Genomic DNA, 27127 nt, shown 5'->3' on the forward strand with positions numbered 1-27127 from the left:
GAGTACATGTCCGAATGAGAATGAGGCGAGTGTAACTGTGAAGCTGTAGGAATAGAAGTACTGAAGGCAGATGAGTTCTAATACCTGGGGTCAACTATCTAAAACAACATACAGTGCATAAGAGAGGTCAAGAAAAGTGCAGGAAATGTGGAATGGGTGGAGACAAGTGTCAGTGGAGATTTGTGGCAAGAGGATATCAGCGAGCGAGGATAGTAAAGGTTTGTAAAGTGGAAGTGAGACCTGCTATGATGTATAGTTTGGAGATGGGGGCACTGACAAAAAGTTGATGTTAAAACTTTCATTGGGCATGACCAGGACAGACAGGATTAGAAATGAGTTCATCAGAGGGACAGCTCAGGCTGGAAGCTTTGGAGACAATGTGAAAAAAGCTAGGCTGAGGTAGTTTGGACATATACAGAGATAGTGGAGGTAAGAGCTGCCCGGCAGGAGGAAAACAGCAAGACCACAAAGTTTCATGGATGTAGTCAAGAACAATATGCAGATTGTTCGTATAACAGAGTAGGAATGAGGAATATGTTGAGATGGAGGCAGATGAACCAACCTGCCATTTATTAAAAATGTAATAAAAACAAGCATATATATATACCTGCTACATATATATATATATATATATATATATATATATATATATATATATATATATATATATATGTGTGTGTGTGTGTGTGTGTGTGTGTGTGTGTGTGTGTGTGTGTGTGTGTGTGTGTGTGTGGACAACTGGTGGTACAGACCGTCTAAGGTACAGCACCATTTTTTCATATTCTTCTTGCATATGACAAAAAGAGAAACAAAAAAGGTAAATATGAAACCACCAAGAGGAAACAGCTGGGTTAAAATAACCAGCAAAAATTCCCCTACAGTTCCCTGAGTACTCAGTATAAGCTACTACCTAAAGAAACATTTCAGGTAAATAATTGTGTTATTTGATAGTAATAATATAAGCCGAAGACAGGGCAATTAAAATCTAAGCTAATCTAAGTCCAATTAAAGAAAAAGTCCTCAAATTAAGGTCCAGAAGTATTATTGTTTTATAATATTTTCAGTTATTACAAAGTAACACATAATTCAATATAATATATTTTGAGGTAGCCTAATAGTTGAATCAGTGTCTGTATGTAGTCAAACAACAGGCTCTCAAATAAAAGAAAAAAACATTCAGTTAAATAATACTTTGAACTATGCTTATTATTTCACCATGAACTCGAGAATTCTCTAATAATAGAATAATAATAAAATTGAACAATGTTCTTTTACATTCAAAACTAAAATAAATGAGCTTTTGTCATAAAAAAAAGGGAACGGGAAGTTTCCTTATCTTCTTTATCCTCCTTCACATCAAGAATTATTAAGAACAGCTTTTACCGACCGCTTTTCTCTCTCTGTTGCTTTTACTTTTGTCTTTGGACTTCTGTGTTTCATCTCCTCTCAGACTTCTCTGTTTGCACACACGCGCGTGTTCGCAGGGTTGCACTGAAGAAACTAAATGATTGGCTGAGTAGCTTCATGTGTGACGAGTTACAATGCACGTGATTGGTCTGTATGTTTCCTACGTGCATACATGTAGTACTACAAACTGTACTGTAAATATACAAGAAAACTTGTAAAACTGTTTCTCTACAGGTTCTAGGGCCTAGGAAATTATATGCTGCTCATGGCGATAGAAGATAAATCTTCACCCATAAATTCCCAGTTTAACACAGTGTAGTAAAAATACTAAATAGACAAGATAGTGCTGGCTCATCCTTTTTATCTGTCTTTCTTCTACTTATTCTTTATCTCTTCTATCTATCAGTGTGGGTTTTTGTGAGACACCGACACTTGTGATTCAGTCCGTCACACTACTTATTTTTGGCCTTACCTGTTTTCGCTGTTTCCAGATTCCTGGATCTCCTGATGGGCATTACTAATAAAAAGAGTTTTATCTGTGGAGAGAAATTTTCTGGATTTGGAAAAATTGTGAGTAATACAAAGTTTTTGCTGATTTTCACATTAGGTGTGAACTTGACCAGATTTAAACAAAAATTAAATCAGGTGAAACTGTTATTGGTATTAAAGAAAAAAACTGAAAATAATGCCTTAAAAACTGTGGATGCTAGACTGCTAACAGACAGACAGAACTGATTGCAAATTCCATTCCCAGGGGAGATTAACCAAACCAAAGCAACCATTTTACTGACTGAAACTCTGAAACATCTATACATGTGTAATGATGAGTTACTTTGCTTTTTAAAATCTTTTTTCTTTTTAGTTTTTACTGGCTAGCTATTACCATATTTTTTTCAGTTACTTTAAATGATTAGAGAATTCACGTTCTGGGACTTGAGACAACCCCAAAATGCCAATATCCTTAAAGTGTAACAAAAGGTGGCATAGCAGAAGGGAAAAAAAGCATGAAAGCTCATGCCTCTGAGGGGCAAAAAAGTACATGGTATCATTTTGCAGTGGTTGCTATGCGGGCAGATGCACGAAACCCGCCCACCTCTGGTGCACTCATATGGACCCTGCTACTCAAATTTTAATAGACTAATTATACTGAAATCTTCCCACACTTCAAAAATGCTGAAATGTGGGGAAAGCCCAAATAAGGGTTCCCCCGCACCACAATTAACATAGTACATGAGGTTTTTTTTTTTTTTTCATACATAACGTGTGTGTGTTGGGGGGGGGGGGTTGAGGCTTACTGTCACCCCAAACTTCCTCTTGTTTAAATATATGACAGTGGTTTTATTAACTTCCTTCATGGTGAAGCTGGAAATGCAAACCATAGTAACACATGGATTACAGAAATAGATTTGTGGACATGGTTAGGCCTATTAACATTTCCCACCTTGTCTTCATGCTTCCCACTTCATTTTGTTCTTTATGAGATCAGTTTTTTCTACCATATGTTTTTTTTAAAAAGCAAAAAAAATTTTTTTTTTGATAAATGTCAGTTTACAACAATGAATAAGGTGCTCAGTGAAGTCTGACAGTTTTTGCATTTGAAATTTGACTGCACATGCTGAGACATCCCTTCCAGCAGTCTCTAACTTCCTCATTTTATGATGATATCAGTGACTTTCTCTTTGCTGCTATTGTGTGAGTTAGCTTTTCGGCTACAGCCTCGGGTTGCGATGTTTTTAAAGAGTGGAGAAATTGGATTTTTAGAAGCTCCCACCGATTGAATTCAACACTATCTATTTATCTATCACTATCTATATCTATTTGTCAGAAGTACTTTGGATACGATTTGAACAACCATGATGACCTCAGCAACATGCACGGTAAGTAAAAAGTTCTGGTCACTTCTTTCAGTGTAAATCTTATCAGAATCCTTTTGAGGATTTGTTTGTGCACATGTGACAAAAATATCTACTGTTATTCACACGATTTTCCATAAGTTGTGTGGAATGTCAGGAAATCTTTATACTTAAAAAGAAAAACAAATCAACCTTAAAATCTTTTTGTTTCCTTTAGGTTGGTTCCAGAAACTCTTGAAATCGAGAGGATCTTTATCAAAGCAACACAATAAAGAAGCCACAAAAGGTTCAGTGTCTTCTGTTAGCGGTGCATTAACATCATCCTCATCTACATTACCGTCGTGCTCTTCGTCGTCGCTGTCATCATCACCCGGGGGAACCCCCACAAAACCATGGCAGCTGCCTACTGTTCTCAGTTCTGAGTTGAGATGGAAAAGAAAGTATGACGTATTTGTTTGTCACAGCAGCGCCCAAAGTGACATTGAAGAGGCCACACGCCTGGTCTCCTTCCTCGAGGATTCGCCCCGCAGCCTCAGGTGCTTTCTGTGGCAGAGGGACGCATGTCCAGGAGGTGCAGTTTGCACCGAGTTTTGTCAGGCAGTGGAGAACAGTCACTTACGAGCTCTGCTTATCACTCCTAATTTTGTTCAGGATGATTGGTGTAATTATATGATGCACCAGGTACTGACAGAGGGACCCATGTCCAATAGGATGATTCCTCTGCTTCACAGCCTGTCCCACTCTCAGTACCCTAAGGAGCTGAAGTTCTACTACTACATTGACCTGAGCAGGAACCCCATTCAAGCCTATACGCTTGTCAACAGGACGGTACTCCAGTGTAAGTAATGAGAAGAGAGTGATATGAACACGAGCTGAGATCAGTCATGCCATGTTTAAAACCATATTTGTTTAAATCAGCTGGGAATCACAGACTGATTTAACACATCACAAATAAAAGTGATGTGCTGTGATAAACTCTTCATCCTGATTCTCATACTTAAATGTTTCAGATCATCAAACAAATTTTAATATTAAATAAAGATAATCCAAGTAAATATAAAATACAATTCTTAAGTGATTCTGTCATTTATCAAAGGTACAGCGATGACCTTTTCTAGGTTATTATTTAGAAAAAAATGTTCTCCTCATAAATATATATTGATTAGTGTTTGACTACAGCTTCTAAAAGATTGATGCGTTTTCATAAACTTCAAATGAATTCATTAAAAATGCACAGGAGCATGCTCCAGTTTGTGGAAGCCTTCATGTTTGTTTTCCCCAACACTTTACTTGTAAATCTTCTTTTATATCCAACTAGCAAAAAAAGAGAAAAGAAATAAAAGGGTCATATGCATTAATCAGTTCTCTGGGTGAGATAATATCTTTAAAAACATTCCTTTGTTCTTTCTTCAGACCTGGAGGACCTGGTTAAAAAAGAGGTGACTCATAATTTCCAGATGAGTGGCTCTAGCAGTGGATTAGATGGAGCAGACAGCTCAAAAGAAGACAAGCTGATGTCCCAGCACAGCCCTGCTGGGACTGCTATTCCACTGGAAGTGATGCGAAAGAGCCATAAACACTTTAGTGACATTTCCTGTGATCATCAGGAGCAGCAATTAAAGAATATGACGCAGGAAGGGAGAAACTTAGCTACTGACTGACCTCCGTTTTAGTGTTCCTTTTATCACAGCGTGCGGTTATTGCTTTTTTAACACTGGATATGTGGCAGAACAATAAAAATGATCAGCATGGGAATTCAATTTTCCTGTCACAGCTTGTGAACTATAGTGTGAGTGGGTAAGATATTTAAATGTAAACATTAAAGGAGTTTGTGTTTGTAGTCTCAGCTTTGTAATGAGAGGAGGTTGTCTTTTCCACTAGGTGGTGTATTCTACTGCAAATTCCGACAATAGAGAGTACCAGTGAGGAAACATGAATGGGTCATATCATGAGGTCTGTGTGTATGTGTGTGGGTTGTGTATGAGAAAGGGAAATACCCACCCATTACAAACTGCTGACAGTGGTATGACATTTGAACTGGGCTTCGAGTAATAACACAGGGAATGTAATTCCTTTTTAGGAAAAAAAACACACTTCTTTCTTCATTTTAAATTAAATATTTCTTTAGACTTATCATCTTTTGCTGTTAGTATTTCTGCCAACCTGCCAACCATTGTTTCTTGTTTGGAATTGCAGTGCATGGGTGTATTTGAATGTGTGTTGTCCAGACTGTAGCTTCCTGACACTTGGACAGTGTCAGACAGCACTAGGTCCGGTCCAACTATAACTAATGAATAAATAGTTGAAACAAAGTCCGATCAAGTTGAAAATTTGTTGTGAACCCCTATCGTCCTTCCAAGGGAGCTTTCACTTCTCCTTGGCAGACTTCACTATTCATTAAGCATAGTAACAAATAACAGGTTTTAGATAGCTGACATTAAGTTTAGTCCACTCATTGTGGAATATAAAGTATTCACAGTATCAAGTGGAGGACAATGTTTGTGATGTTTTTTTTTGTTTTGTTTTTTCCAAAAAGCAGACAGGGTTTATATTCCCTTTACAAGGAATCGTTTGCACTGAAGATGTACTACTGTGTTCTGTTTTTTCTTCAACACTATATCATCCTCACTCTTCTCCAACCTCCTAAACAACAGCAGACATTTAGCGCTGCAAACAGAGATCCGTTATAATCGGCTCTTTCGTGCCAAGCCAACGTTGCAACATAAAAATTGAGACTAATCTCTAAAAGGAGCAGATGTTCTATGAAGCCTTTGTTGTTACCAAATCCTTGAGCATGCGCATGTGTACGCACACACACACATTCAGATGTAGTTATGTGAATGGCTGTTAACGTCAGACAAAGCACGTGTCACATTTCACATACGTAATGTAAAAAGCAAGCTAAACTAACAAACTCTGGCCCTATAAATGGTCTGATCATGATCGCTAATGAATGCCAGCAAATTGCAGAATGTCAGCTGAATTCTGTTTTCTCATGCTATGCTCTGCTGTGCCGTGTTAGCTAACGTTAAGGCACAGCATTGTTGGACTTGGACATGATTTCTCAATCAATGTGAGAATTTAATCAAGCTGTTTATCAGAGAGGAAGCATATTTTAGCGCTAGCCTAACATTAGGTGCCATAATGTTAGCTCATAACCAGCTGTTGCTGTTTAGCTGCTTCATTGTCAGGATTCCAGATGTCTAATCTTCTGACACTAAGTAATTGTGACAATATTCTGAATACATAAGCATTTTAATGTATCCTTTTGTGTGTAAAAGCCCTGACTTTGGTTCAGGTAATAGCGCTCGAAGTGAGTAGTATATTTATGAGTACAGTATTCTTTTTTTTTTTTATTATTAAGTAAACTAAAATAATGACTGACTGTGCCTTTAAAAACGTTTAAAGAAAAATGTCCTGTAGCTCAGGAGGCAGAGCAGATCATCTACTAATCGGTTGGTGGTTTGATCCCTGCCTGCTCCTGTCTACATGCCAAATATCTTTGGGCAAGATAATAAACCCAAGTAGCTCTGTGATGCATCCATCGGGGTATGAATGTGTGTGAATGTTAGATAGCAAGCAGTTCTGCATAGAAATAGTGCTTGTATAACTGGCTGTGAATAGGTGAATTAAGCATGTTGTATATAAAGCGTCTTGCTTCAGGACAGTATAAATGTTCTATATAACAATCAGTGTTAGACTAAAATCTGCCAAAATATAAAAGGTTTCCTTTGTTTATAAAGACAAAACATGATTTGATTAGATTGACATGTGACACTGCAGGGCAGTGGTTTATATTGTTGCCTCACAGATATGTGTACCCTGTGTTCTAATCCACTAGACCTATTTTAGGCTCACTAAAATTTGACAGCTTAAAATAGGATCATATTTGCCTGTGTGTTCTTACTGGGAGTGTGCATGGTTTCACTGTGCCTTTGTGAGTTTATAGGTGCGATTGTGAGTGGAAACAGTTATCTATGTTAGCCCCACACAGGATGTACCCCACCTTTTTCATGATTAGACCTTGGATAGATTCAACATGTCATATCCCTCACCTCGAATTGACCTTGAATTGGGTAAGTGGAAGGAAATGTTTTTGGTTTTCGGTGAATAATACTGATGAATCACTAAAATGCTCATCCACTTGTCTATAGACTAAAACTGAAAACAGTGACTGTGGTTTGGTGTGGAAAAGCCCCCGAACATGCAAGTTGAGTGTCATCATCCCACAAATTTCAACACCAAGAAAGATGTAAAGGAGAGCACAGAGTTTAGGTCTCTTAATAGCAAGCTGTGTGTTTTAGATCACTATCGTTGGGAGAGCGTTGAGCTTTAAGTCCCCTTGGTGGTCTGTACAGTGTGCGGTGGCACTGACCTGGATCTTTCTGCCTGTGATGAGTGAGTTCAGCTGGCTGTGCTACAGCGATGAAGCAGCTGGGTTACAAATAAACATTTTCGTGGTTTCAGTGTGACTGGTGAGCATACTGAGCCATAAGAAATGACAATCACATACAGTACAGTAGCTTTATAGACAAAATAAAAGATAGAAGTCTTTCTGTTTTAATTGTTTTACCAGCAGCATTAAGTTTATAACATGAACACCTTGTTTTATTGCACTTTGGCCCATTTCTGTGTTTATGATTTTACTATACCCTCTCCCCAGTGTGAAACAAGGAAGAAAGATAAAGCTTCTTTGCAGCTACTTCTTCTACATAACATTTAAAAGTCTAATACAAGATTCCGTTTGCTAGTGTATTCTTGGGAATTATTGGGAAAATAATTCTGACGTCCACTTAAGAAAGACTGCACACAATCTATCTTATACTGAGTCAGACATGATTAATGACGAGCTAAACTTGATGATGGAACTGGATGAATAAACTCGTAAAGGAGCGACGCTTTCGTTTAAAGAACCCAATGAATGTTCGTTGCCAAGAGATATAGAAGATGTTCAGACTGTGGTTTCTCAAATCTACATAATTAAACATCTGTGTTCTAAAAACAAACAAACAAAAAAAAGGAATTATGAGTTTTCTAAGGAAAAACTAGTATAAACAAACCAGTAACCGTCGTGGGGCGACCGTGGTTTGTGTGGCGACCGTGGTTCAGGGGATTGAGAAGCTCATCTTGTAACTGGAAGGTTACTGGTTTGATCCTCTGTCTGTCTTGGTCTTTGTGTCCTTGGGCAAAACACTTCACCTACTGATGGCGTGATATGGCGCTTCTGTCAGTCTCCCCCAGGCATAGCTGGACTGGCCATCGGGCATACCGGGCAAATGGTGATTTTTTGTTTTTATGGGCCGATGATTTTTTTTAAAATTTATTTTATAACAGTATAAACAATGAAAGGTGATGGATTGGCCAGATGCTGGCAGATGTGTAAAAATAACTCAGTTGTTTGGTGGTGGCTATGGCGGAGCTGCCACAAGAGGCCAGGTGGATGAGGGAAAGGGGAAGCAGGAGGAACGCTTTCTGAGAGACAAATAACACCAGGATCCTTTTTTATGTAGCTGACAGCTGGTAACTGTGCAGGGGCGGGTCTAGCAAAGCTTTGCCAGGGGTCCAGGTGGGGCATTAACAGGGAAAGGGGGACACAAAGAAATACTTTTCTTTCTTATTCTCATTTAAAGTATCTAGCTTTTATTAAATAATTATCTGAATCTTACAACCAAAGTTTTTATCTGATGTACAACGTATAGAAATCATACATATACCAACAAGACAGTGTACATCACTGTCACAACAGTGTTTGTTTTCATTCAAAGGCTTTATGGTTTTTCCTATAATACCTGGTGGGCCGGTCTCTAGTCAAAGTGCCTGGGCCGATTTTTTGTCCCAGTCCAGCCCTGGCCCCAGGGCAGCTGTGGCTACAACTGTAGCTTGCCTCCACCAGTGTGTGAATGTGAGAGTGAATGAATAGCGGGATTGTAAAGTGCTTTAAGTGTTTCGAAAATGCAATCCATTATTATTAACCCAACAGAAGCGCTGATCTTTTCTTTTTTATGTTTTAGTCTGTTACTTATGGCAGACTACACCATGCTGTTACTTACAAATAAAAAATATGTCTCTCTAAATGTTGGTACCTGTACAAAAAAATGTAAAGACAAGTTCATCAGGTACCCTTCAACAGTAACTCCATCAATTTCACCCCCTAGGTGGGATCAACCAGTATAGAATATATGAGACTATTTCAGCTTCTTTTGGTGAGAGTGAGAATCAAATGTCCTACTACTTGAACAAAACAATTTCATGTCATTGTATTATGTAATATTTCCCCAGCATTTGCTTGGTATCTCTTTCAAGGAAACAACAAATATCTGGCATCAGATCTTTGACTCATCTGAGTTATGTCTAGCTGATATAAGATTTTTTGTGTTACTAATTAACTAATTTCCAGATGTTGTTGTGAGAACAAGAAGGGCAGAGGAAGGGACATTGCAACATAAGAAACATTATTGGTCTTGCCACAGAGTAACCTCCCTTGGAGACTCTGTATCTGGGTGTGTCTTTTGTCACTACTAAACAACTTCCTAGGAATACATGGTACTTGGGATAGGTTATTTCAAATCCATGATCACATCATAAATGACTGGAAAATCATTCTCCATGAATGATTACCATTACGAACTCTAGCTTCTGCCAGTAGAGTTTCACGTGAAATTGTATTTCATATCACAAAGTAGTTAACAATGTCTCATAAAAAGTTTGTTTATAACTGTGTGCAGTGTGAGTCAGCATAGAGGGTTGAAAATATTGAATTGAATCATTGGGCATTCATGAATCCGTGGTATTTGGATGTGTCTGAAACTGCCTGGATTAATGTTTATTATTAATGAACTGCAGCCAAGACTCAAAACTTTCCACTGACACGCTCCTGATTGTGTTAAAAAAAGAAATGCTTCTGTGAGACGACGCTCACTGAAAGCAGAAATGTAGGCTTAAGGACAAAGCTTGACACAAACTGGTGTTTCTTGCTGTGATAGTAAAGACGGGATAAGTGAACTGAAATTTGACTTTGGTCAGAATACACTATTATGTAGCGTGACTGGGAGCAACATGCTAATTATCCAAAACCAAGAGTTAATGTTTGACAGATGATTGCAATCAAAGTAAAATTCATTATGATTTGATGACACATCTATGGAATAAGATAAGACAAGATAAGATAAGATAAGATAAGATAAGATAAGATAAGATAAGACTTTATTGATCCCACGACGGGGAAATTTTTTGCATTACCTCAGCTCAGATATCAGAAGGAAATACAAAAATACAAAAAATTACAATCAATGAAAAAAAAGTAAGATAATACACTATATACAACGGTAGCATACACAGTATGTGATCATGGATATGGTTGGGAATATGCAAGACATAAACTATATAGCTTGACATAACTATTGTACCACTACTATTCCTATGTATAGACATGTACACACTAAATATACATATCTATACATATACATACATATATACCTGCACATGTCCATACACATGGAAGGTCCATTATGCATGAAGTGGTGACCGTGGATGTTCACAGTGTCCAGTGACTTATGACATCGTGATTGAGGAGTTATAGAGTCTAACTGCTGTTGGGATGAATGATCTGCGAAAGAGCTCCTTCCTGCAGCGAGGGTGTTTCAGTCTCTGACTAAAGGAGCTGCTCAGCCCACTCACATACTCATGCAGTGGGTGATGTGGGTTGTTCATGATGGATGTCAGCTTTACTAACATCCTCCTCTCGCCAACCACCCCCACAGACTCCAGGGGACATCCCAGCACGGAGCTAGACCTCGGCACCAGTTTGTCAATCCTGCTCCTGTCCCTGTCCGTGCATCCACTCCCCCAGCAGGCCACTGCATAGAAACGGGCAGATGCTACCACAGTGTCATAGAATGTCCTTAATAAAGTCCTGCAGACTCCGAAGGACCTGAGTCTCCTCACCAGGTGGAGTCGACTCTGGCCCTTCTTATACAGGATGTCTGTATTTGTAGTCCAGTTCAGTTTATTGTTGAGGTGAACACCCAGGTACTTATAAGAGTCCACTATCTCAATGTGGACTCTTATGTGCACATGAGCAAAGTTTCAATGTTGGAGCCTACTTTTACCTCAGTAATTCGATTTTTTGTAAACTACTTGATAGTCTAGTGCATTTATAGCACCTATTTTCTCCCTTGTAGAGATAGCTATTGATATCACAACAGATATGTATAGTAGACAGAGGGAAACTGGCTTCTTTTTAATCAGTCAACCCCAGTGTTCTTTTCGGTGCTGCATCCAGGCTGTCAAAGAATCAGAGTCCTGCTGAGCCAAGTAACTTTAACTAGTAATGACTTCAATAATCTACAAATAGGATTTTATCCACTAGAAAATTATTCACAGCTGTTCCACAGACAGCAACTTTAATGACTAATTTTTACTAAAATTGTTTCACCCTTTTCAATGATTCTGAGTTAACTTCAATAATTTCTTCCTCTAAGCCATTGAGGTGTCTTTTAAAATCCGTTCCTAAAAGACTGCTCAAAGAATCAGTGCCATTAATTAATTATTGAGAGACTCTCTCTACTTGTAAGGTTAGGCTTTCATAGGGTTCATCGTTAGAGCTGGATTAGGTGACCCTGAACAATCCCTTAGTTACACTGTAATAGGTTTCAGCCGGTGGGAAATTCCCATGATGCACTGAGCACCTTTTTTCAGCCATTTCCTTTCACCTTCTGTGTGCGTATACATCAATAATGCAATTAATCATTATACATAATTAAATATTGATCCTCCCTGAGCCTGCTGTGGGAGGTTTTGTCCAAAGAGGGAGCTCTTCTTCCCCACTGTCGCCAAACGCTTGCTTATTGTAGGGTCTTGAGAGTATAAAGTGCCTTGTGGCAGCTGTTGTTGTAAATTAGCCCTATCAATAAAAGTGAAATGAGTTGAATATTTGTGAAGAATTTAACTCTACCGAAAGCAGCTATCCTTTGTAATTTACGTTTTTTTTTTTTTTTTTACATTTTCAATATTTCAAGAAAAGAAAAAAAACCCAGCTCAGAATGCACTTCATGTATCAGCTGCATTTACAGTTTTTTTTTATTTTTTTAATCTCAGCCAGCTGCAAAGCCTTTCCAGATGTTGCTCCGTCTGCAATATAGTCCAGTTTGAGCCGGATTTATGAGGCATAGGTCAAATGATCGTGATGAGCTGTAGATTTTGAACGGGGCACTTTGAGAAGTCCTGCTTGCTGCTACGCCCGTACACAAGTTTTAACTTGCCCGGTTTTCGCAGTCAGTGAAACCTGTCTAGCGGCCAGTGCGCGTACCCCACATTGCGCATGCGTTGCTGCACCGTGTGTGTGGGGTGGGGGGTGAAGAAGGGGTGTCCGCTGTTAAAGGCGCTATGTTAACCGCTATGTCAGAGCGACTTCATAGCAGGCAGAAGAGGTAAACTCTGCGGTATTGCGCGTCCGGTGGAACGTTGCACATGAGCGTTAACGCCCTGATTGCTTCTGTCGGCGTGCCTTAGCGGTGGGCTGACAGGGTTTGTTGTTTTCAAATGCACGGAATGGCACCAAAAGCAACGTGAACTTGGTTGCAGTTCTGAACAGAGTCGCTCCCCGCCGATTTAACATCATCTGTCCGACAGCGCTGCTGGTAAGTGAGGGCATTGAGGCCCCCCTTTTGGGCAAGCGAGCTATGTGTGTGAGTTTTGTTAGTCTTAAAAATACCCCAGACCTATTGGAGCCGAGTTATTATGGATCACAAGATTTAATTTGGCTGGCACGAGTCATCTCTGTGTGATGCTGTCCTTTTAGTGCTGGCAGCACTCTAGATGTAGACAGGAAAGCCTTAAGTGCGTGAGAATGATATGTCTCACTGACACAATTCAGCCGAAGACAGCTGACGTATTCCCTGCAATCAGTGACATTGAATCTAACTTGAAATGGAATTTAAGTTTGGCAAGTATATCAAGAGCCCGGATTCTTGGTGGAAAAAACAAAAGCAGGCAGCGACAGACATACTTTTGGTCGGAGCTGATAAATTCAGATCGAGGAGATCGACGTCTCCTGATTATCTGCCTCCCTGTTTGAGCTTGTTTTAGACGTGTAGCTCCACAGTAATATTACAGCTATGAAAACTTTCAAAGCAAAGTCCCAGTGTGTGTTTTCTTGTTCTTGTCTGTTTCACTCATTGATGACACGTAATCTTTTTTAGATGCGAATGCCTGTTTTGTCCTTTGTGGCGATCACTCTGGTCACTTAGTCATTGACTGGGACAACAAACATACTATTTTTTGGGTTGCTGATGTGAAGAGGCCGCTTGTGGATTTTGGATAAGTAGCAAAAAAGAACAACACACTGAAAAATATTTTACGAATCGGCATTCATATAAGAGCAATTAGCACGACTGTGATGAACTGGAAGATGTAAGTAAGTAAGAACGTAAAGTAGATTCTTATAACACTTTTCAAACAGCATGCAACAAATAAAAATACAAATACAAAAAGACAACGGTAATGTCCGCTGGTTGAAAGCAGGCCTAAACAAATAAGTCTTGAGCTTCCCCGTTTAAAAGAGCCGCTCATGATGACTCAAGTAGAGCACAAATTCTCCTGAAATCTTAACATCAGTATATCAGTCTGCATCAGAGTTGCACACCTCTCTTTTGATGACATCCTTGTTCCCACCTGCTGTTGTCCAGGACAGTCAATGTCATGCTGTAAAAGTTGCAATGATGAATGAATGTAAATAATTGAAAGACGCTTTTGAAGATGTATCTGCATTCATACTCCTTAATCTTTGCCATAATAACCTTGGACTCAAATATTTGACTGCATTCAAACATAGGTGATTGATAAGGTTTATTATACACTTATAGGGGATTTTACAAACTAAATTCCCTTGGAGCTTGCGTCATATTGAGCTACACACCTTTGCAACTTCTGTGACTAAGAGAACAGGCGAGAGTAGCTTTAAATGGATTACTAATCCATTCCTGTTACACTTCCCTTTTTCATTTTTTCCCTTTTCTGTTTCCTTGGTAGTTTAGGCTTGGCTGAATTTTAGATCAGGATGGCTCCAATGTCAACTTTCTGAAAGAGTATGTAGGATTAGATGGGAATGGAAAATGTATTTACAAAGCATATTTTATTATATGCAAACTCAAAGTGCAGTGTCCTTTTTCTGTGTTTAGTCTCATTCATGGCAGTGGCTTTAGTTTTTTCTTCTTCTACAGATATCATATTTAATCGAGATTAATGATATGAAGTATGTGGCAACATGAAGGTAATCATTAAACACATGATATGGTCTCTGCAGTACTGACTCATTTCTGCTTGAATCAATTAGCTGGGCTCAAAGCTGGGCTCAAAAAATATTATAAACACACATCTGTCCCCAAAACATTCATGTCAGGCAAACCTAATCATTCTCTGACTCTGTAAGCGCACTGGAGAGCATTGAGGAGCTTTTCACAGATTTCATTTTATTTTTTATTCACAAGGGAACAAAATGAAGCTGGGATGGAACTGGGAAAAGCCTGTGTAGGCAGTGCCCACAGGACTCTTGTGTACTTTGGTTAATTGCACGTTAGATATGTCTCTGTTAAAAAAGCAGTACCAGAGACAATAGAGAAGAACATTCGCAGCACACTTGTTTTTCTTTGGGTTTTTTTTAATGTTGCCTCTTTATTCCAGTGGTTATAGGAGAAACGTCAGATTAAATACCTCATTAATTACAGCATATCTTGGTTTCAGATTGAATATTTTCCGTTTACTCCTCAACACTCAGATTGAGTCTCCCACGTTGCCCTTCCAAACACTGTACACTATCCCAGGGTCAACACACGGAAAACGTAAACAAATCAGACATGGATTTAGAGCGCCGAGCTTATGAAATTTTGTAAGTCATTCTTATTCAAGTCTAAATGAAGGCCTACTTTTATGCAGCTGCTTCCTTTTGTCTGATCTGGTATTGCTTTACCTTCTTGATGGAATTAATTTTGTTGTTTGTGTACGAAACTTAGTAGCCATGTCACCATGGAAATCCTTTTTTTTATTGTATACGTGCAGAAGGGTGCAGCGTGCAGATGCCTCAATGCCTGTTCTTCACACGGTGGATATAATATGTGTAGATAATTGTCTGCAGATGTCAAACTGTGTAGTGAATGAGAGATTGGATGGTCAATGAGGCTGGAAATGGACAGCTGCTGCCAGAAATAAAACTTGAACAAATTTAGACTTAGAGCTTTTTATTGTCATTGTGCAGTTTCTTGCAGAGCGAAATTGGGTAGCTGAACCACAAAGGTGCTAAAGTAAGAAGAAGAGAAACTAATATACAAGAAAGGCGGAAAATAAATAATTAAATAAATAGAATAAAATAAAAAACAGTGTATATGTATACATATGTGAGTGGAACTATATACATGGTGTATGTGTAGGAAACATTGAAACAGACTGGGACCAAAATAATTGCATATGAGCCAAAAATATTGCACAGAACATGGAAAGACTGAGATATTGCACATAGATGATCAACAGCAGTGTCAGGGTGGATGTGTTGGGGAAGTCTTTACACACTCTTAGTTTGCATTAAGAGTTCTGACAGCGCACGGGAAGAAGCTGTTCTTTAGTCTGTTGGTTTTGCACCTGATGGATCTGAGCCTTTTTCCAGAGGACAGGGTGTTGAAGAGGTGGTGGTTAGGATGGAGGTGGTCCTTTATAATTGCCCTGGCTCTGGAGAGACATCTTGAGCTGGCAATTAAGTCCAGAGAGGGGAGTGGACAGCCGATCACCTTCTCTGCAGTTCTGATGACCCTCTGTAGTCTCTTCTTGTCAGCTGTTGTGCAACCAGTGTACCACACAGGGATGGCGTGCACCAGCACACTCTCGATAGTGGCACGGTAGAAGGACACTAGGAGTTCAGTCTGCAGCCTGGCGCGGCTTTCTTTACTAGGGCTGATGTGTTTGTGGACCAGGATAGGTCCTCGGATATGTGGGTGCCGAGGAACTTAAAGGAGGACACCCTCTCCACATAGTCACCTTTTATGGATAGGGGAGGGGGATCAGTTCTTGTTTTGCGGAAGTCCATGACCACTTCCTTGGTTTTCTTGGTGTTTAGGGTGAGGTTATTGTAGTTACACCATTCTGACAGTCGCTGGATCTCATCCCTGTAGGCGGTGTCATCATCGTTGGTGATGAGCCCCATCAGAGTGGTGTCGTCTGCAAATTTGATGATGATGTTGCAGGGGTGCGTAAAGGTGCAGTCACTGGTGTAGATGGTGTATAATAGAGGACTCAGCACACATCCCTGTGGTGAGCCAGTGCTGAGTAACAGGGTGGATGATCGCTGGTTGCCAACCTTGACTGATTGTGAACGGTCTGTGAGGAAGTTTTTGATCCATGCACATGTGGAGGGGGGGGGGGGGGGGGGAGTCCAACCTTCTCTATAAGAATGTCTGGGATGATAGTATTGAAGGCTGAGCTGAAATCAACGAAGAGCATCCTTACTGATGTCCCAGGATTCTCCAGGTGATGCAGAGCGGAGTGGAGAGCAGTGGAAATTGCATCCTCTGTGGACCTATTTGCCTTGTAGGCAAACTGGTGGGGGTCGAAGCTGGGTGAGAGACAGCTTCGACCCCCACCAGTTTGCCTACAAGGCAAATTGATAATTGATAATTTGATCTTTTAATAAAACAATAAAGACCTAATTCATTTCCAAAAGTACACACACAAACACACCCACATGGTGTTTACAGCATATCGATTACTCTAATTTTGAGCAATGTGTCAGTTTTTTCATGTCATAACCCATAATTGTTTTTTTCTGTGTGAGAAAGTTAAGTACCGCAAATTTGTATTTTGTATAATTAAGATTTGATTTCCTCGATGTGAGCCATCATGCGGCCTTGTAGAAGTTCCTGTTATGGAGGTACTTCCTCATGTTCCAAGAGTACAACACACTGAAAAACAGAGGAAAACACCCAAGTATTTACTTCCAATATTCCTTTATGCCATTGCTGTTATAGCAACAGATTGAAACGGAATACTTTAGAGATCTTTTGAAACATGTTGCCACTTGAAACAACTAAAAAAAAGATGTACTTATCCCCCATTTCTTTTTTCATTTTTTCTTTGTTGAGACACAGGATGGGGAGATCACAGCAAGAACAAAGATCAATCATGAAGCTATTTAGGTTGCAACAGTTCAAGTTTGAGTAATGCAACTGTATATTCATTTTTTTCGATTTCCAACCAATTTACCCATAATAACAGCAAATAGTTATTGCAACCATTTGAATTTCTTTTAGCTAACGTCCTAAGCTTCTTATCCACAGTTCAGTTGTGAATGCATGTATTCTCTATTTTTATTTATTCATTTTTTAACATTTTTGGTAAGTACTTCAACCAGCTGTTTTACTAACTGTTGCTTCTGTTTTAGCTTCTATTTTTTCTGCAATCGTTTAGTCATTCCTTTTTATCCCGGGCTTCAATATCTTTACCTAATCAAAAACCTTAATTGATATAAATTTGGCTATTTATTCAGCGGGAGACCTCGGTGCGAACTGTGAGGAGGCGCTATCTAACTTCTGAAGTGGCTGCAAATTTTACCAGGGTTTTAGACGAATGCCCCCCTGTGATTTTACCTGCACCCTGTGATTTTATTTTTAGTCGTTTTAACAGTAAACTGAAGAAAAGCCTTGACTCCGTTGCTCCACTTACCACCAAAAAGATTAACGTAAAACATGCATCACCCTGGAGAAACGAAGAAGTCAAAAAATTCAAAAGAAATTGCAGGGCAGCAGAAAGGAGATGGAGGAAAAATAAAAATACAATCAACCATGAAATATTTTGCGAGCAACTTAAAATGTACAATAATATATTAAGGAATTCAAGAAATTCATACTTTGCCAAAATAATCAGTAATAACAAAAATAATCCCAAGGTCCTCTTTTCCACCATAGATCATTTATTTAACCCTGATTTTAACAGCTCTCACAGAACCCCCACAGACTCGCTCTGTGAGCAGTTTGCAGACCACTTCAGGGGAAAAATCAGTGCCATCAGATCTGATATTTTATCTTCTCGCGATATGATTTTAAACACATCTGAGGACTCGATTGTACCCGAGGAGACACTGGACAGCTTTGCCCTGGTTAATGCTGAGAACCTTAAGAAAGTTTTCTCCACAGTGAGACCCACCACATGTCTTTTAGATCCAATCCCTTCTTCACTCTTTAAAACACTTTATGGATCTTTTGAAGCTGAGCTTTTATACATGATGAATTGCTCTCTTCAGTTGGGTGTCTTCCCTGCTGCCTTTAAAACGGCGGTGGTGAGGCCCCTTCTGAAGAAGAGCAATTTGGATTGTAATGATTTTAATAACTACAGACCTGTATCCAACTTACCATTTTTAAGTAAAATTTTAGAAAAACTTGTTTTTACTCAGATTAATGACTTTTTGAGTGATAGACAGATCCTGGAGATATTCCAGTCTGGATTTAAGGTGAACCACAGCACAGAGACTGCTCTCCTAAAGGTTTTAAATGACCTTAGATGTAACTGGGACTCCCAAAAGCTCTCAGTCCTGGTGCTACTGGATCTAAGCGCAGCCTTTGATACAGTAGACCACGCTATTCTTTTAAACAGACTGAAACACATGGTGGGCCTCTCTGGTGCTGTACACAACTGGTTCACTTCCTATCTCTCAGACAGAACTTTTATGGTGAGTATGGATACATGCTCCTCTAAGATCCATAAAATGACATGTGGTGTGCCTCAAGGGTCAGTTTTAGGCCCTGTACTTTTTAATTTGTATATGCTCCCTCTCGGCGGTGTCATCAGGAGGCATGGAGTGAACTTCCACAGTTACGCTGATGACACTCAGCTGTACATTTCCATGTCTCCTGATGACACCAGACCAATGGATGCCCTTTTTAACTGTATTTTAGATATAAGATCTTGGATGGCAGAAAACTTTTTACAGCTTAACCAGGACAAAACTGAAGTTTTAATCGTCGGTCCTGAGGCTCAGAGAGAGAAACTCTTGTCTAAATTACAGGCATTTTCACTATGTCCTTCGCTACAAGTGAAAAACCTGGGTGTTGTTTTTGACTCTGAGCTTGGTTTTATCCCACATATTAAACATGTAACCAAAATTGGATTTTATCATCTAAAAAATATAGCCAGAGTCCGCCCTATTCTCTCTCGGGCCAACACGGAGATGTTGATGCATGCTTTTATTACCAGTCGCATTGATTACTGTAATGCCCTGCTCTCTGGTCTTCCTAAAAAGAATATTTCAACTTTACAACTTTTACAAAACTCTGCAGCTCGTGTGCTGACGAAGACCAGAGGGCGGGCCCACATTACACCGGTTTTAGAATCGCTGCACTGGCTCCCCGTGTGTTTCAGGATCGATTTTAAAGTTCTTTTATTGGTTTTTAAATGTCTTAATGGTCTTGGGCCTTCTTATCTCTCAGATCTGCTTTTACCATATGAACCCTCGCGGACCTTGAGGTCCTCTGGTACTGGCCTTTTGATTGTCCCTAAAGTCAGGACACATACTCACGGAGAGGCAGCTTTTCAGTGGTATGGTCCTCGTCTGTGGAACAGCCTGCCGGAGGAGCTCAGGGCCGCAGAGAACGTACATGTTTTTAAGAACAGGCTCAAGACCCACCTTTTTAATTTAGCTTTTACTTAACGTTTATTTATTTTATGCTTATTTATTCTATCCTGTTATTCTATTGTTAATTTAGGTTTTACCTAATATTTATTGATTTTATTCTTATTAATTTTTTTTTTAAAATCTTCTTACTCTATTTATATTTATATTTATATTGTATCCCGTTCTTATTTATTTTATCTTTTTACCCAGTATATACTCTTATTAGGTCATATCTCCAGTGTTTCCTCAGAGGGCGCTCTCTGCACCGGGGCTGTGATCGACCGTGGCTGCTGGGGCTCTGTGGGTCCTCTCAGCCTGGCTGGGGGGCTTCTTTGCCTCCCTCCTGCTGTGTGCCCAGCCTGGAGGCTGCGGTCTGTGACCGGCTTCCGGTGCAGACGGCTCCCCATGATAGTGTTTCCTCACTTGGCTCATGCGTACCCAGTCCAATTTTACTTTTTAAGTGTGTGCGTGTGTGTGTGTGTGTGGAGGGGAGGGGGGGCTGCTTTTAACCATGTAAAGCACTTTGTGCTACATTTTCTTTTTGTATGAAAAGTGCTTTATAAATAAAGATTGATTGATTGATTGATTTCCTCAAGGTGCACGTCTTCACCATTTTTTTTTTATTAGAGTGTCTGCACTTTTTGCGATTTCACCATCAGCTTCAAACGTGCTCAGAGAGGATCAGTGCAATCCAGCCTTCATGGAAAGGTTTATTACTAGTGATGAGACTGACTCCACAGTTTCTGAGCAGGGACAGGGACATTGCTTATCATCTATTTTGTTCTGTGGGTTTGGATTTCTATAACTTAGTCCTTCTCCCCAATATAAAAAAAGAAAAGAGTGAACTGAAAGGTTACTGTTTCAGACAGTGGAGGAGAACTACTGTGCATCAGAAATACACAACTGTAATGACTGCCAGGAAATCTAGAAATAATACATGTTCTGTCCACTTAGACAACTCTGAGATTGGCTAAAATTAGCCAAATAACTCATGATAATGGGTAAAAAAAAAAAAGACAAAGGTTTCACTACAGAAATTAACAAAAGGTTTCTTGCAGTATCAGAGCTGAAGAAAAGAGGATCAGGACATTTGAGAATAAACACTTCCAGGGACCAAAATAACCCTTCTTGTGACTGCCACATCACCACCTTGCCTCGGCTACTGAATCCTGTGCACTGTTTCCCAAAAGGTGCCCTCCTCTGAGAGATGCCTCAAATATCAACAAGAAAAACGTAATTAAAGCTTCCGTTTTTAAAAAAAAAACAACATTTCTGTATAAAAGTGGGATTATGTGTTTCAGATGTAATTTTCTATTGTGAGCAGACGTGTTTGTTTCCTTAGTATTAGAGGTTGAGGGAAATAACCTGTTATTTGAAAAGGATTTTAGAGAGAAAAAGGCCATTTTGGACAATTTTTTATCTTCCCGCTGACCGTGTTGGTCCCATAATTACCATAAATATTGCATCAGGGAGGCCTGGTATTCAAGAATTACTGTTAAATTGTCCATTTCGCATAATATATAGTTACAATTTACTGTCTTGTAATTTATGCATATGATTAGGTCTAGCAGCCAAGCTACTGAAACTGAAACTTTTAAATGGAAGCTTGCAACTGTTTAATTTTTGGTTTGCCTAACGATGTGCCAACCTAGGGCGTCACCAGCTGGAGGGGTGGCAAAGAGGAGGAAGATGAAGAAATGTTTTATTTTCTTTCTTGCATATATTCTCTGTTACTAATATTCACTGAATCTCATATATTTTTAAAGACTTTGCTCAAGCTGCTGTAAACATAAAATCAAGGGAGTGTATGGAGAGGCTAGAGAGGCTACGTTTACAAGGCTATAAGGGCTGACTCTCACATACATTTTTACAAGCACAGGGGAGATGATACAAATATGAGGCAACAATGGTAACCATGAAAACAGAGCCACCACAGGAAAGGGCAACAAAGATCTCAGTGATTCTTGAGATAAGGGACAAAACATGTCCGCCAGATAAAACCCAATTTTGGGGTTAAAAATATGCATACAAGTGTTAACTCAACTGACTAAAAGACAAACCAAGGCAATGAGTATAAAACAAAAGTATGATTTTGCATTTTATCATACATATATATTTATTTTAAATGGTACAATACATTACCAGTACCTTAAAAATCCATTGTCCAGAAGCAGGTGTGATAATATTAAAATACAGAAAAAAAATTAAAAGTTATGTAAAATTAAACATCATGGCCCTCGTCACGAAGTATTTAAGTCAATAACTTATATAATATCAAAATATGCAATTGAAAATTTATTTTTACATATTTTTTAAGTGATTAAAATCGTGTCCAGAGTTTTTGTCAACACCATCAGATTTTTTTTAAAGTACAAAAAAAACAGGAATTATTGTGGGTAGCTTACACTCTGAGGACCCCTTTACCACTTCCTGTTTGATACACATGTCATGAGGTTACTGCTGTGATAAGTTTTTTTAAATTTTTATTTTATTTATGGCATACCTTTCTGTCACAACCATAGTGCGTCAACACCAAAGTCGATGAAATGCAAGATTTAATTTTTTTTTTTTGTAAAAAAGCTTCATTTAGGTAGATTGTAGAGGCCATAAGCAACTGATGAAAAACAAGATGGCTTCTGTCAGAAAAAGATGTGTTATGAGAGAAAGTAGGGTATTTTGTCAGCAACATCAGATGTCAACACCATCAGGATTTTTGTCTGACGGTGTTGACCCTTTTTCTAATGGTGTTAAAAAATGCCACAAAAGTGAGCTATTCATCAATTATATTAAGTTATTTTTTATTAATATTTCAGTCATATTACTTTCTGTGTATTTTACTGATATTTCTGCTTTACAGATGTGTCGAATATTATCGAATTTGCCGTATCTTGAATCTCATTGTTTATATTATTAATCCTGTAGGAAAATGCTTAGTCCTCTGCATTTAACCCATTCACTCAGTGATGCAGTGGGCAGCTACAAATCCAGGATAACCGCTGTTCTTTGGATTTGAACGCCCAACCTTCCGATTATGTGGCGTCTACTGAGCTATCTCTGCCCCGAGAGCTGGTCTTTAAGTGATGATGTATAAATCCTGCTTTTGTCGTTTTCTTTCCAAATAAATCTCTCACTGAACTAACACAGCCAATCTCTCAACATGTTTGCACTCTCATGTTACCTCGGCCAGGTCCGCGGCTCCGAAGGAGACCTCTGGCTAATACTTTGGGTTCCGTGTCGGGCTCGTAGCCGGGAACTAGCTTTACTGTCTGGGTCAACTTTTCTAGCGAGAGACAGAAAGAGGCGTTGAAAGGCTGCTTCAGCACTACTTTATTGATTCGGAGGAAAACATGAACACAGTGTACAGTCGAGTCTTAATAGCTTACTTACAACTGGGCTCGTCAGGTACTCTTCTTGGCTGGAGTGGTTATTTTTATATTTACATGCTTCCATCTCCCGTTTCTGCTCGGTAGCACCTCATACTTTTCGACTTTTGTTTTTCTCCCTCCCTCATGCTCACACACACACAGCAGGAGGGGCGGTCCCACACGTTTTCCCTGCAGCAAGGACTACACCGCCCATGAGGCTACAGTCTTAAAGGACCATGCCTGTAAGACTCTGCTGTCGTTTAAATAATTTTTCGTATAACAATTTTTAAAAAATATTTCTTCACATCAATATGCGGGCCGCAAGTAGAGGTGACGTGGGCCACAAATGGCCCACGGGCCGTGAGTTTGAGACCCCTGATTTATGTTATGCTAACATAGCTGTGTCGCTAGCGATCACCTAGCACATCATTATATACCAGGTAGTCCAACGTGATGCCGCAGAGTTCCTTTGACTTTGGGATCTGCAGCGGAGTTTGGACCTGGAAACAGCTAATGACATCAGACTTAAAGACCGGATAGCATTTCTATTGCTTAATACATAATTGTGTTGTGAATATTGATCCTTAATCTGTATAAATGCATATGGTTCAGAAAAATTATAGTAATTAGAAAATGGTACATTTCAGGCTAGAATGGCTAAGGGGAACCTGTCAGTAGTGGAACGAAAGAGGAGGAGCAGGGAGTATCAAAAAAGGAGAAAAAAACTTAACAGCCACCCTGAGTTGAAGAAAGAGTTTCTCATAAAGGAAAGGGGAAGATCTAGAAAGAGGGTGAAAGAGGGAAAAATAAAGAACATCAGTGATCTGATAGAAAGAGAAAAAAGGCAGAAGAGAAGGTTTTGGAAACAAGCACAGAGAGACAAAAAGAGAGAAAGTACAGCAGGGTCTAAACCAGGGGTGAGCAATCTCAGTCCACGAGGGCCGGTGTCTCTGAAGGTTTTAGATGTGTCCTTGAACCAACACAGCTGATTTAAATGGCTAAATTAGCTCCTCAACATGTCCTGAAGTTCTCCAGAGGCCTGGTAACAAACTAATCATGTGAGTCAGGTGTGTTGACCCAAGGTGAGATCTAAAACCTGCAGGGACACTGGCCCTCGTGGACTGAGATTGCCCTGGTCTAAAGCTATAGCTTTAGACCAGGGCTTTAGACCAAGTTATATATTTTAACTTAATTAAAAATATATATTTTTGCATTTCTTTGTGTCTGATGGTGTTGACAAAAGCCTTGCACTTCTCCAGCAAAAACCATAAATTATTAAAAAATGTTACACCTGGGAGATTGGACCAAAACTTGGTGAGACAGCCAAACTTTGTGCAACAATTATATGTAAATATATTTTTGAAAAATCAAAAAATATATTTTAGAAAATTAAAACCTGTTTTGTCCCTAATCTCAGGAATCACTGATCTACATTCTGAAATTATGATAATGTCACTGATGTGGCAACTTAGCCAATCCAGACAATTTGATATTTTATCATCTGTCACTCACAAATGCTTACTCTACAGTGAGCATAAAAGACCCTTAAGTATGCTTATTGCTGCCAGAGGTATACAGATAGCTTGCTTCTAGCTGTTTGTAGGAGTCTTTCCTCAGGGTGTTTTAAAACACTTGTTGACTTTTGTGGATTCCAACTATTGCATTAAAAACTGCTGCTCTCTGTTTTTTGCCTAACAGTTTGACACGACATGATGGTAAAATTACAATATTTATTTTAATTTTCAGATCCAGTTACATTATGTAAGTTTACTGTAGTTATTGTGATCTGTTTGCTAAAGTATGAAAATCCCAATCGAATCCGCCCGGGGTACAAGGATATCATGGTGATGTCTGTATGAAGACATGTTCTCACACTGCTTCAAAATGAATGAACAGGCCAAACACGAGTGAGTGAAATTACCATTGATCATATTCTTACTCACAATGCCTGTAACACAGTAATATAATAATGGATTGCATTTATATAGTGCTTTTCTAGACACTCAAAGCGCTTTACAATTCCACTATTCACCTTGAATACCTTAAATAACCTTAAATACAGAGCACATATGTTGCAGTTATCTTAACCAGTGATCACATTAGCTTAAGTATTAATGTATTAGTATTAATAAGTATTGCTTTGCCAGCCCTCACTTTCCTTGAGAATTTTGGTGGAAACAGTTTAAACCAATACATCACTGACAACAAATTTCCCATGGAGTACTGTTGCTGGAATTACTTCCCCTGTGCTTTTCCGTGGTAGCTGCCTGACTCATCTATAATCACTGCAGTCTGTGACTGGCCTCTTAAGTGGTCTGTCTGGATTTCTTTCCTGATCCATGATTAGACTTACAGTGATACTTTAAGGAACATCTGTGGTGAAGGACATTTCTGATAGGACTAAACCTTCATCTGGCTCTGCTCTGTTTGCCCTTAACATCCTGTGGAAGTTTTATTTCAGTACCAGTCAGCCTATTTCTCCACTCTGCCATCGCTCCACCCTTCCCCTCGACTGTATCTCACGCAGACAGCTATTGTGCATCTATAGTTCATTCATCCCACAGCAATACAGTAATTAGCTATCCATGTTTCTTATTTAGTTTGCTTACTTTCTCTTCATAGCTGGAATTTTAACATGGTTCTTTAGTTAGTTTGGAGACAAGGAGAAAAGGATATCAAAGTTAATATGTCTACTGTGCAGGCTTTCTCTGTTTTCCTTCATATGACTGATCACAGTTTAATTTTACTGCAGGGAAAATCCCAGACTGATTACATAGGAACAACTGAGGACCCGGCCTTTTGAAATGAAAGAAGAAAAAGGTAAGATGTCCTGTTTGTTTGTTTTAAACCACTGGTTGGTTCTTGAGGAGCTTTGTTTCATTTAGTGATCAGTGTGCAAGCGTTAATAAAGACGTTTGTTAGGAGAATGTGTAATTATGGTGTATTAAAAAGTTACAATAATTAGATGCAACTTGTGACTATTATACTATTATTTTTTTCAGCAATGTGATTATTTGTCAGCCTATAGGAAGTAAAACATATTTGTATGACTAGCAGCACAATATCAAAGTTGGCAAATCAGGAAAGTGTCGTACACGGATTAAAACTGGTCACCTATTACTTTGACGTTGATGTTGTTTCCATGTAGAATAGAGGTCGGATAAGACCGCCTCTTCCTGGTCTGCAACATCTTTTCCTCATACACAGACTAGTATTAGTTCTTTACTTGTTTTTAGATGAAGCAACACTGTTAAGCTATTTTACATTTTGCCCATATGAATTCTATTTCAAGTCAAAGTCAAAATAATGTTACTTTTGTCTCAGCCATGAAAAAACATATTTGAATACAGCGCACACATGGAGATAGTGTAAATAAGACAAATATGGGTGCGTTGTGGTTGTGGTGGTGGTTGGGGGTGGGGTGGTGGGGGGATAAACGGTCTTGCATACCCAACCAAATTTCTGCTAATGTTCCGTACAGCAGTATTTCCATTTTTGAATGTAGAAGTGTGATAAATGTCACTGTATCACTGAAAATGTCACTTAAGTGGCAATGTAGCTGATCTGGACAATTTGATCTCAAGAAACTATCAATAAAAATGTTTCATTTGCAGTGAGCACAAAAGTAGCATGCTTCTTTTTTTGTGGATTTCAAAGATTGCACAAAAGCTGCACGTCTCTGTTTTGAGCACCAGAACATACCATTAACCAGAACATAACGGTAAATCACAATATGTATTTCACCCTGTTGTAGTGGCGGGTGAGGCCCCAGTAATGCTCACTACCCTCAGCAGTTGCTTGCGGCAAGATACGTTGCAGTTGCCGTGTCAGATAGTGATGTAGCTGGCCTGAAT

At 39.2% G+C, this 27127-nt stretch overlaps 2 protein-coding genes and 1 long non-coding RNA gene across 6 annotated transcripts in view; 2 read left to right on the forward strand and 1 right to left on the reverse strand.

The window, feature by feature from the left end:
• The first annotated feature begins 1218 nt into the window (after nucleotides 1-1218).
• tirap (toll-interleukin 1 receptor (TIR) domain containing adaptor protein) lies at nucleotides 1219-26542 on the forward strand. Its single transcript, XM_085130380.1, has 4 exons — nucleotides 1219-3284; nucleotides 3478-4098; nucleotides 4674-7336; nucleotides 26026-26542. The coding sequence occupies exons 1-3, from the start codon at nucleotides 3278-3280 to the stop codon at nucleotides 4919-4921; spliced, it is 876 nt and encodes a 291-aa protein (XP_084986506.1). The 5' UTR covers nucleotides 1219-3277; the 3' UTR covers nucleotides 4922-7336; nucleotides 26026-26542.
• The window catches only part of st3gal4 (ST3 beta-galactoside alpha-2,3-sialyltransferase 4), a 38161-nt gene continuing 23879 nt past the window's right edge, over nucleotides 12846-27127 (forward strand). For 2 of the 4 annotated variants that reach the window (XM_085130375.1, XM_085130379.1), the window contains exons 1-2: nucleotides 12846-12898; nucleotides 26026-26093. The gene's annotated coding sequence lies outside the window, so the exon portion shown is untranslated. The remainder of the gene's footprint in view (nucleotides 12899-26025; nucleotides 26094-27127) is intronic. The other 2 variants (XM_085130377.1, XM_085130378.1) reach the window with 2 other exon arrangements.
• On the reverse strand, nucleotides 17951-20500 carry LOC146504139 (uncharacterized). The gene is made up of 2 exons (XR_014868640.1): nucleotides 19593-20500; nucleotides 17951-19445 (listed from the first exon to the last, which is right to left on the reverse strand). It is a non-coding gene; the product is annotated as an uncharacterized LOC146504139 (long non-coding RNA).

The sequence above is a fragment of the Neolamprologus multifasciatus genome, chromosome 14, assembly GCF_963576455.1.
Source record: "Neolamprologus multifasciatus chromosome 14, fNeoMul1.2, whole genome shotgun sequence".
Classification (NCBI taxonomy): domain Eukaryota; kingdom Metazoa; phylum Chordata; class Actinopteri; order Cichliformes; family Cichlidae; genus Neolamprologus; species Neolamprologus multifasciatus.

Excerpts from the sequence above, each read along its gene's own strand:
- tirap (XM_085130380.1), top strand. Across the intron at positions 4,099-4,673 it reads CAACAGGACGGTACTCCAGT|ACCTGGAGGACCTGGTTAAA; the intron begins GTAAGTAATGAG and ends TTCTTTCTTCAG.